This window comes from Mus musculus, chromosome 16 (assembly GCF_000001635.26).
Source record: "Mus musculus strain C57BL/6J chromosome 16, GRCm38.p6 C57BL/6J".
NCBI lineage: Eukaryota > Metazoa > Chordata > Mammalia > Rodentia > Muridae > Mus > Mus musculus.
Genome location: NC_000082.6, coordinates 4601300 through 4612603, shown reverse-complemented (window position 1 = coordinate 4612603; position 11304 = coordinate 4601300). Strand labels below are relative to the sequence as shown.

Genomic DNA, 11304 nt, shown 5'->3' with positions numbered 1-11304 from the left:
TCTCCATTCCTAGGTCTGCTGGCATTATTTAAATGTGCGCGCGCACACACATACACACACACACACACACACACATTCGCATGCATATTTATATATTGGGTTTCATAGAATACAGTTATAATTAATTTCACCTATCTCATACTGCTTTTTTAAATTTTGTGGTTTTTTTGTTTTGTTTTGTTTTGTTTTTTGGTTTGGTTTGGGTTTTTTTGAGCTTTTTGAGACAGGATTTCTCTGTGTATCCCTGGCTGGCCTGGAACTTGCTATATAGACCAGGCAGGCCTTGAACTCGCAGAGATCCTCCTGCCTCCTGCCTCTGACTCCCAAATACTGAGATTAAAGGTATATGCTACCGTGCCCAGCTTTTCTCCTTTTAATGTAGTACTTGAGTAACTTAAGATGGTGTGTGTGGTTCTGCAGGGCTCAGGGAACAGTGAGGAGGAGCAGGCCCAGTCTGTCTACCCTAAGGTGGTGTCAGATGAGCATGTCCTTGTAAGGTGTGGACCCCAGCAAGTGACATCAAGGTGATGTGAAAGCCATGCCTGTAATCCCAACACTTGGAGACGAAGGCAGGAATATTGTCAGTCCATGGTCATCAATGCCTACAGAGTTAGAAGCCAGTCAGGGCTACAAGAAACCCTATCTCAAACAAGGGGAGCAGGGTGTGAACAATGAGATTTGTTCCTCTTTCCAGGCCCTCCCTGCAGTCCCCTGCCCCTCCACAAGAGGCTCACCTGTGTGGGAGCGGTTGTGGATCTTCAGGTTCTCCAGGCGGGAGAAGCTCTTGTTACAGGTGGGGCATCGGTGCGGCTTCTCGTTGGTGTGTGTCCGGATGTGAATGAGCATCTTGTACCTGCTCCAGGAAGAGCCCAGGGGGGCACACTCAGCTCAGTGGGAACCCAGCCCCTCACTTCCTGCCCTCACCCTGCTTCCTCACCTGGCATTGAAGCCACGGCCATGGCGGGCGCAGCCCTCCCAATGACAGCAGTATCGAGCATCCTGTTCAGGCTTGACATGATGGTCGTTGACATGGTCAACCAGGTCTTGGAGGAGCTCAAAGAGCTGGTTACACTGTGGGGCCAGGCAGGGTTCTGAGCCCAAGTAGGGTGCTGCCCCAGCCCCCACCACTTTCCCAGCCCCCACTCACCTTGGCCCATCGACACACCAGCTGCTTGGCCAGGGGCAGCTCTGGTGAGAGGCACTTGTCCTTGGGGGGGGGAAGGAAGGAGGAAGCAGGTAGGTGCAGAGCCCCACCAGAACCCAGGGGCAAGAAGAACTGGAAGGAACTGGGGACACCATCCAAATAGCGAAGTGGCTGGAAATCCTAAGGAGTAAAGACAGGAGCGAGTTAGTGCCCCATCGGCAGACCCAGACACCCCCCATTTTTGCCCTCCTGTAGACAGTGTTAAATTCTATCAACATGTCACATGCCTTTAAATCCTAGCACTTGAAAGGCAAAGGCAGGTAGATCTTAAGGCCAGCCAAGTCTACAGAAAGTTCCAGGGCTAGGTAAAGAGACCCTGCCTCAAAAAACAAAACAAAACAAAATAAAACAAACAAACAAAAAAAAAAAAAACAAAAACCAAAAAGACGGGAAAAAAAAAATCAGCCCAAAAGACAAACAGAAGTACTGATTCATGGTGTCCACATGTGAGCTTGTTTGGAAACAGTTTGTCCTGGATGATGGGGTAAGGTGAGGTCCTTCTGTAAGGTGATCCTCTCCTGTCTTTATGACAAAGAGGAGCGAGGCCTGGACACAGACATACACACACAGGGAGAAGGACCAGCTGAAGATGCAGGCAGAGACACGGGATGTAGTTACCAGCCTGGGAACAAATGCTAAGGATTACAGAATCTACAACAGCAAGGAGTGAATTTCCCCTGGAATCTTCTAGGGAGCTCAGCTCTCTCACCATCTTTACTTGTTAGTTTGTAGAATTGAGAGAATTCCTTTCTCTTGTTTTAAACCACCTAATTTGGGGGCACTTGTCAAGGAGCCCTCTCTAGAACCTTCCCTTTCTTCTTTTGGGTTTCTCTGTGTAGCCCTGGCTGTCCTGGAACTCACTCTGTAGACCAGGCTGGCCTCGAACTCAGAAATCCGCCTGCCTCTGCCTCCCAAGTGCTGGAATTAAAGGAGTACGCCACCACGCCCAGCGAACCTTCCCTTTCTTACCACAGCAGTAGGCAGTGGAGGCAAGTCCCCATTGCCCTGGCACTCAGGAGACAGGGAGCTGCTGCCATTGGGAGAGTCCAGTCCAGAGGGTGGTGACAAGCTGAGGTCCACCAAGGGGGCTGCAGAAAAGCGTCCGTCCACCTTCTCAGGGAATTTGGGGTTCAGCAGGAAACCTGAAGGAGATCATGTTTCAGAGAAGCCAGCTGGCATCTTGGTGGACCAAGTCCCACCACCTCTGGATCCCTGTCACCATCTCCAACTCCAACTCCTCTGGGACCCCAGACATCCAAGGAACAGCTAGCATAGTCACAGAGTGTCTGACCTTCACCAAGAGAGCTGGCTGCCACAAACAGGAAGCTGACTTTATACTGTGGTGTTTATACCTGAGTAATCACAGCACCCAAGAGGCTGAGGCAGCCGACACTACACAAGGTTATCTCAACAACAAAGAAGGAAATTAGAAATACCCATCTTACAGATGAGACCTACCTCATGGGATAAACAGCAGAACTGGAACTGAAACACAAGACTACCCTACTCCCTATAATATTCTGCCTCCATGTTCCCTTCTATAAAATGGGAAAACTGGGATAAGTTTGTAGCTGCTTGTATTCAAATGCTAATTTGGGTTCTTCAAAACTGTTTGCACTAGGGTGTCTGCACATAGCTTCTAGGACCCTACCCCCAGTTAATTCTGAATGGTAAATAAAGATGCCAGCAGCCAATAGTTGGGGAGGAGAGAGGGGTGGGGTTAGGTTTCCAGCTTGGGACCATGAGGAGGAGAAGAGGTAGGTAGCTGCCATGCCTTAGGAAGTGTGCAGGAGAGGAGAGGAGAGGAGAGGAGAGGAGAGGAGAGGAGAGGAGAGGAGAGGAGAGGAGAGGAGAGGAGAGGAGAGAGAGGCCATGGAAGAAGAAGAGTGCAGGAGGGAGAAGCAGGGCCGCCATGTAAAGGGGCCAAGAGAACTTGACCCAGATGGCTGCTCAGTTGGGTCAAGAGCAGCCAAGATGGACACAGAAACTAGTAAGTAGTAACTCGGAGTTCTGGGTGGGAGGTGATTGCAGCAGCGTGGAGGTTAGGCCCTGCTACTGTGCTGCTTGAGGCTGTGTGTGTCTGTCCTGTGTGTGTTCATTGGGGAATGTCAATGGCGTAAGGCGGGAAGGAACCCTGCACTGAGATTTATTAAATTAGATTCATTCTCCATGAGCTGACTGACTCTCCCACCTCAAGCACATGGTACGCCGGTTCTCGGAAGGTTAAACAGATGAGATGAATACCACCCAGGTGTGGGCACGAAGCATCTCTAAGACACATCACTACCCTCAGTCACCACCCATACATAGAATAACCTCAGAGTCCACAGCTACAGTCTCGGAACTTTAGCTTTGCCCACTCCTCTCCCGCTTCTTTCCAGATCCTTCCATAGGCTTTGTTCGGTTGGAGCTAGTTCTACATGCATGCCTGCATGCCGTGTGAAATTAGGCAGATCTCATCCACTTAAGGGATGAGTGGACACGAGTGCCGGTGGCGCTGTCAGCTGGAACCTGTAAGCTCCTTCCTGTTGGGCACACATGGCGCAGTCCCGCCTGAGGCCCCAGCTGACGGGTGAAGTACCTGGTGGTGGAGAGCCTGGGGAGCCAGGGGCGGGGCTATCGTCCACCAGGCCCAGCTCTCGATGCAAAGCATGATGCCGGACCACACCCAGTGTCCTTTCTCTCTTCTCTCTTGCCGCTCGGAGCTTGGTGATGCTCAGCTTTAGGTCGAGGGGCTCGTCCAAGGAGTGCATGGTGGGAGGGCGTGTCAAAGATGTACCCAACTGGTCTTGAGGCAGGAACCTGCAGGAGAGGTCGTGTAGCCTTAGGTTTCTCTTTCAGCTATACCCATTGAAACTTCTGGGAGCAGAGGAGTAGAGAGGACAGCCTAAATGGCCTGGCTTACTGGCATCCTGGAGAGTCAAATTACATTCCACTGCCACTCCCTACTAGCCTTTTGGGATAGGCCAAGTTTATAGTCTCCATTTAATCATGGGAGTGTTAGAGACTGCCCCCAATCACGCAGAACTCACAGTCTGGCAGAATGGCCAGACTTGAAGCTACATCTCCCAGAAACTAGCTGGCTAAGCCCCAACTGTTGCTTCTGATAGATGGGAAGTTACGCTTAGGAGGCCTGCCAGTCTGAATCCGGAGACCTAAAAGGAGGCCAGGAGCAGCAAAAATCCTCCAAGATGCAAGCAGTAGTCCTTGGTGACCAGTTAAGCACCCACTAAGCGTGCCAGAAATGCCCGGTCAGGGCAGGGGACTATCACCTCCAAGGAAAGCAGCCTGAGGGCTGGTCCCAGGCAAGGCTCTGCAAGAACAAGGACTGAACCTCCCAGGTAAAAGAGGCTGTGACAAAAACCAGGGCCAGTGAGCTTTGGCTGCCACCAGGGGGCAGCTGAGGACTGTGGCCAGACCTGTTCTGCAGGACCAGAAAAGGACAGTAGGTAGAAAAAGCTAGTGGTAACATTCTTAAAATTTCATACTGCGACTCTCCTCCTCTCATGCAACTGCGGGGTCTTCACAGCACAAGGCCAGCCCTTCCACACCAAACACCTCACCTTCCGCCCTCGAGAGACCTCCCACTTGTTTCTCTGGCCTTTGTTCGTGTAGACTGTCACACTGCAAAAATCTTTTTACTGAACACCCACACTAAAAGACTCTACTACTGTATTTAATACAAAGTGGGCATGGAAGGAAAAACCTGAAAAATACCTGGAGCAGCTGAGTGTGTCCTCGGGGGCTTGTAAGACCTTGTGCCCTTACATGGGGCGGAGATGGCAGAGAGGACAGTCACTCACTGTGTTCCTCCCATCTGTTCTCCAGGCCAAGGCTCTAGGGCAGCTTCTCCTACCTGGTCGTCCCTTGCTTCCCTCTTATGCCCTCAAACTCCAAGCTTCAGCGGCATTCCCCAGTACACAGTGTGCACCCTTCCTTGGCCTGCAATGCAATCCTGCTTGTAAGGATGTATCTCCAGCTCCCACTACATGTGGCTACATGGAATCTGGGCACACAGGGCTGCATCATCAGAGCACAGGAAACCTGTTTACTGTGAGATTCAGGTCTGTAACTTGTCCCCACTGAGGCTGTCAGATGCACTTGTTACTGCTCAGACAACGCTTGGACCAGAGACTCACTGTATCATACCCTGGTGACCAGAGCACCACCCTCTTGGGAGTCCCAGACCCATGTAGGTGGGTAGGTGATGGTGATGGCCTTAGACCTTCTCATCCATTCCTGTCTAGGCAAAGGCTGCCCTCTGCCTGACCTGTAGCCCGTTAAATCTGTCTGTCTGTCTCTACCTGTTTATTTTTAGACGCAGTCTCAGTCTAACCTCCCTGAAGCTCCTCTATGCTGGGAGCCTGGAAGGGGAGGAAGGAAGTAAATATTTATGCTGATTAAGAATTCAGGAGCCAGGAAGGGCTGGTGGCCTGGTCCCTCGTCTGGCCCAAAGCCACAGGTTTCTCTGCCCCCACCACCCACCATGGAGAAAAGACCCCTGGCAGGGTGCCTGAGCTAGAGAGTCAAGCACTGGCTCTCAGTCACAGTGCCAACCAAGCAGTAGCCTTTGGCACCTGCTCCTGTCTCATGTCCTCCCACCAGAGGGAGCCTAGGAGGAGCCTCTGATCTGTCATCTGGTTCTGAGGACCTCCAGGGAACAGCACAGCATTCACCTAGGGTCCATCTCCCTGGGTGAGGAGGCCAGCACCCAGAGCAGGAAAGGAGACGCCAATGACTGCCCCACCCCCACCATCAGCAGATCCAGTCTCCAGGGATACCCTTTCACTTCCTGTCCCTTGGTTCTGTCCAGGGAGGTAGGGATCATTCTTGGAAGCCAGGATCCAGCCCAGGCTCTGCACTCCTCCTAAGAAAGGAGGAAGGAGATGTCGCAACGAGTCCTGCTAGTTTTCTGATCCTCCACCCCAAGGGAGCAGATGGCCTATGACCCCACTCATGCTTTGACCATGGCCAACCTCAAAGACCTCTTCACTCCTACTCCCAGCCAGCAGCAGCCTATCTGGCTTCAGCTTGGTTTTGTCCTAGAGCTAGATGAAAGGGGGAGGAGAAAGGCAGGTCCCCCATTCTTCTAACTGACTCTGCAGCTCAGCTCTCCAGCCAGACTTAAATGCCTGGAACAAGGACAATGGCAGGCCATGATCCTGGGAAAAGTGAAGCCATCACCTCCTTAGCCAAGGTCCAGCAGCAGCTTGCCCTTATAGTTCAGGATATCTGGAACCAGTGGGTCTCCGGAACTTACTGGTCCAAAGGGACGGGATACCACCCTCTCTCATGGGTACAATACCCAGGGGTAGGGAGTCCACCCGCCTGAAAGACTTGCCGGAGAAACCACCTGTGCCTGTTTTCCTACTGGTCAGATGGCTGAGTGACTCTCACCCTGGGCTGCAGGGCTGCGATCAGGGACCAAAGGCCATGCTTTGTAGCACTCACTCCTGGTAGGCTAGGTGTGTCCCGAGACACACCCACCTGCAAGGGCCATGAAGGGAACCCGCAGCAGCAACCCCAAAGGGTGCTGGGCCAGCCCTGGAGGCTCTTCCAGCTGCAAAAGGAACTAATTAGAGCAGAGGGAGCTGGAGGAAGCAGCAGTAAGGGAGGAAGAGCAGAGACCACCGGGGTGGCAGGGGTGGAGACAGCCCTCCCACAACCCGAGCGGGGGTCACCCTGAGGGTGGGCTGGGCGCCTCCAGCCAGCCATGCCAAGACAATGACTGCTATTGTGCGCCCACTGCAGACCCTGCGCAGACGGTCCCCAGCTGCAGCTCCTGCAGGGCACCAGGCCCCCTATAGACCAATATAGACCACCATCCCTCCCTCTTGGGGAAACTAAGCTTCAAAGACACCAAGCTAAGAGAAGGGGACCAAATTCCCGCTGGGGTGAAGTCCTTTCTTCCCTTCCAGAGGGAGGGCTACCTTCAACAAGGACCTCAGCAAAGGTGAACTGCCCCCCAACCCACAGCCGTATGTATCACTAATATGGTGAACACCCCCATTTCACCAGGGGTAGTCTGGAAACTGCACATTTAGTTAGTTATGGCAAAACCAGCCTAGAACTTGGGGACAGTGACCCAAGATGCACCTCTCCACACAGTCAGTCATGCTCACTTGGGAGATGGAGGCAATTAGATCAGTAATTCAAGGCTAGCTTCACAGTTACACACACACACACACACACACTTAAAACTGAATTCCTGGTCTCCTTTCACCTGACAGTAGCCAGGCCCTGATCTAAGAGTGTCTCCAACTGGAACATCACTTTAGCACCAGGAAACTGAAGTCTAGGGGGAAGTGTCTGCCCTGGGTTGTAATCATGGGTGGCAAGACCACCATGCTGTCTATGTCAGTGACTGCACCAGCCAGAGGCTGATAGTCCATCATAGCAGCACCTGTCACACCAGGTGCCACTTCATCCCACTTTATAGATGCAGAAACTGAGGCTCGGGAGAGTGACCTGCCCTGGGTCACAGAGTTCATCTGTAACAAACAAGGGATTATCGGCCCCACCTGTGCCCCTGGACTTGACTTAGGTTGGTTACTGCCTCCCCACTCAGAGGGTTTATGGAGGGATACCTAGGTACAGAACCCAAGAAAGGCAGCAGGGCAGGCACTGGGTAGGCACTGGAGGGGACGAGGGGACTGGGGGCCACCAGAAGGCTGGGAGAGCTGAGGGCAGCAACACTTGCCAAAGCAGCCGGCCCATAACCCCACATTCCTGGGAACCGCCTGTGCTCCCTACTCTGGCCAAAAGCCCCACCCTCCTTGGCCGCCCAGTGAGGGAGACTGGAGGGCAACGGCAAGGAAGGACCTCTCAGGGCCCTTCCCAACCAGGCAGCAGGCAGGGTTCTAATGGGTCGGACCACATGGAGCCTTAACCCCACTCTGCTACTTCCTGTCGTTCCCTGACCCCCTTCTCCCCTTCCCTAAGTTGGGATGTAACGTTCAACATATAGAACAGCGCTAGACACACAGTAGGCACTGTAAAGTGAACATCATCCTGTCACCCCTGCTGCGGTCCCTAGCCTATAAGAACAATCCTGAGGTCACCCCTGCTACGGTCCCTAGCCTATAAGAACAGTCCTGAGGCCTGGTCCTCCCTGTACAAACATTAAACTCTCACTGCAGACCAGAACTTTGGCTGGCTTGTACCGCTTCGAGAGCCTCTACTGTCCTGTGGAGTGACCACAGAGTTGGGAGGGTACCCTGGGGGGGGGGGGGGGCTGTGGAGCCTGACAGCACAAAGAGGCCCTGGAAGGAGGGTGTAGAAGCCAGAAGCCTTCTAGGCCTAAGAAAGGGGCCAAGGCCACTGTCCTGGAAGGGCCTGGAGTCTGCTTTCCCTGGAAAGCCATGACTATGTGTAGCTCCCTCACAGTCCTAAGTGGGGGCACCTGGCCTATTCACACCACCTCATTAGAAACTCAAATGTCCCCAGACAACCAGTCCAGATATGAACTCTTCTCTGCTAAAGAGCACTGAGGACTGACTGGCTGAGCGACACCTGAGAACACAGCCTGCAGAGAACCTGACCATTACAAGTTCATTGAACAAAGCCAGCAAACTACCTGGCTGTAACCTCCCCTGGCTATGTGGCTCCCAGTCACTGTCTCAGCCTCCACAGGACAGTTTCTTCACTGGTAACTCAAGCACCACAGTATGAGCCTAGATACTCAGGACATCCTAGAGGACAAGCCTTGCCCTAGAGGCAGCCACACGGGAGATGCCAGTAACTAGTAGCCCTGAGGGTCCACATTTCTGCCCTAGGCTGGGGTGACCTACACAGAGTCTACCAAGGTCTTCCAGAGCTGAAACTTAAAGGCCAGGAGGTTTACTCCTTCTGCACCCCTCACCAGCCCCACCATAGGCCTGTCCTTGTCCCAGACCTGGAGGATGGGTTAACAGAGCCCTGAGAACCCTGACACACACAAGCACTCATGCAAACATGTGGCCCTTCAGCTGCAAGGTCTGTCTGGTCCAGAGGCCTCCAAATGTTCTGGGCCCCCTTCTCCGGCCCCCACCTCCTGCTGCCTGCCCGCCTGCAGCCACCTTTGCACAACTATGTCTGGTATTTTCCTGTCTGCCCAGCTTTGGGGGGGAGGGTATAGGGCCATGAGCAAGCCTGCACCTGGGCCTCAGCCAGAGGCAAGCAGGCCAAGCAGCCCCCACACAGCCTGCTGGGTGGGAAGGGAAGGACGCAGGGCTGGGCAAGGCCGGCCACTGCAATCCCTGGGAGGGGTGGGCAGTTAGAGGCACAGACTCAGCAAGGTCGAACACAGGCAGAACCGTTCTGGGTAAGGGGCTCTTCTGGTAACATGCTTGCTTAGCAAACACAAGGCTCCAATTTCTGCCCCTGGCACTGCACAAACCAGGCATGGTGGCAAAGGCATGTAACCCCAACACTCGGGAAGTGGAGGCAGGGAGGTCAGAAGTTCATGGTCAGCATGGGCAACATAATGAGATTCTGTCACAAGAAACAAAAAGCCAGCCAGGAGGTGGTGGCACACACCTTTAATTCCAGCACTTGGCAGGCAGAGGCAGGCAGGCTGATGTCTGTGAATTCCAGGCCAGCCTGGTCTACAGAGTTCCAGGACAGCCAAGGCTACACAAACACCAAAAGACAACCAACCAACCCACCAAGCTGCTACATGGCTGTTGGGGGGGGGGGTGCAGTGCTCTGAGGCCAGCGCAGGCACTGGCCAGTCTTTCAGTGTCGGTGGGCAAGCAGAGTGTGTTTTACCCTTGTGCACAGCAGCAGAGGCCTGCCCTAGGCGTCAATGGCTGGTGCTGCTGTTACTCAGGAGACCAGATAAGTATGGGCAACCAATCCATAAAAGCAAGAAAACTGCACTTCCCAAGCCAAGCCGGGCCATTTCATGAACACATCAGGAGGCTCCACACATGTGACCCCCTCTCACCTCCTCGGGACAGACAACCCCCATCCACTGTGAACAACCACACCTGCCAACCCAACAGCAGGGGGTGAAGGCAGGCTCTGGACTTTGGCCCTTCCCTCCCACTTCATTTATGCATTCCAGCACCAGCTGGGGTCCAGGATAAATCAGATGGAACAGGGCCTGAAGGTCGCTCAGTTACAGGCAACCCAGGAAGCAGTGTCAGGGGCACACAGCTCTGCTAAGGGTTGGGAGGGGCAGATCTGATAAGGCCATGGGGACACAAAGCAAACCTGGGAGCTGCCTACACTGCCAGGTACTTGGGAGGCTGAGGCAGGGGGATTACAAATTCTGGACTGTAGAGTGAGTCCCCAAGGCCACTGTGGGTGACACAGTAAGATCCTGTCTCAAAATGGACAGTAAGAAAAGAAGATAGCCCTCTCTCTGAGCCTCTCCCACTCTGGGTTTTCTCACATTTCCTTAAGCCTACATTTGCTCTGAAAAGTCAAAGTGGCCAAGGGGACGAAGAAGTCTGGGGACAGCCGGGCGGTGGTGGGCGCACGCCTTTAATCCCAGCATTTGGGAGGCAGAGGCAGGCGGATTTCTGAGTCCCTGGCCAACCTGATCTACAGAGTGAGTTCCAGGACAGCCAGGGCTACACAGAGAAACCCTGTCTCAAAAAAAAAAAAAAAAAAAAAAAAAGAAGTCTGGGGACAAGGGGACCAAGTCCTCCCTGGCCAGAGACAAACCTACAGGCCTCCTATGTCCCATCTTACCCTGCCACCTGTGAATGAAGTGCTGGTCTCCCCATCTCTAAGTTACAGTCCACTGTCAAGGTCACAGCTTGTAAATAGGGAGGCTGGTTGAGATTCAACGCCTCTCTCCAAAGCAGTCTTCTAAGCCTAAGGTTGCAGCAAGGACCCAAGTGTGGCCCCCAAACAGCCTAGGACAAGGCAGCAAAGGGAGAGGCTTCTCAGAGGGACTGGACCTAAAGCTGTGGGGCACTGGGGAGCCATAGAGTGCTCTACACAGAAGAGCATCACCTGCCCCTCTGGCTCAGAGCCTCCTCTCCTTAGCCTCTCCTTTTGTAGGATCCTTACCTCCCCAAAAGCCTGAGGGTTACTTATCAAGTAGACAGCTACCCATATTCCCCTGCAGTTATCACTTCCCCCAAACCCCTCCTCTGTCTGGCGTGTCT

At 53.4% G+C, this 11304-nt stretch overlaps 1 protein-coding gene across 5 annotated transcripts in view; it reads right to left on the bottom strand.

Moving 5' to 3' along the window:
* Positions 1-11304, bottom strand: part of Glis2 (GLIS family zinc finger 2) — a 30822-nt gene that overhangs the window by 12538 nt on the left and 6980 nt on the right. For 4 of the 5 annotated variants that reach the window (XM_011246050.2, XM_011246048.3, NM_031184.3 and 1 more), the window contains exons 2-6: positions 3786-4006; positions 2174-2346; positions 1148-1324; positions 938-1071; positions 735-853 (exon numbers count right to left, since the gene is read on the bottom strand). In XM_011246050.2, coding sequence (XP_011244352.1) covers positions 735-853; positions 938-1071; positions 1148-1324; positions 2174-2346; positions 3786-3957 — 775 coding nt within the window. In that variant the 5' untranslated portion in view covers positions 3958-4006. Of the gene's footprint in view, positions 1-357; positions 603-734; positions 854-937; positions 1072-1147; positions 1325-2173; positions 2347-3785; positions 4007-11304 lie in introns of those variants that run through there. The other variant, XM_011246049.2, reaches the window with a different exon arrangement.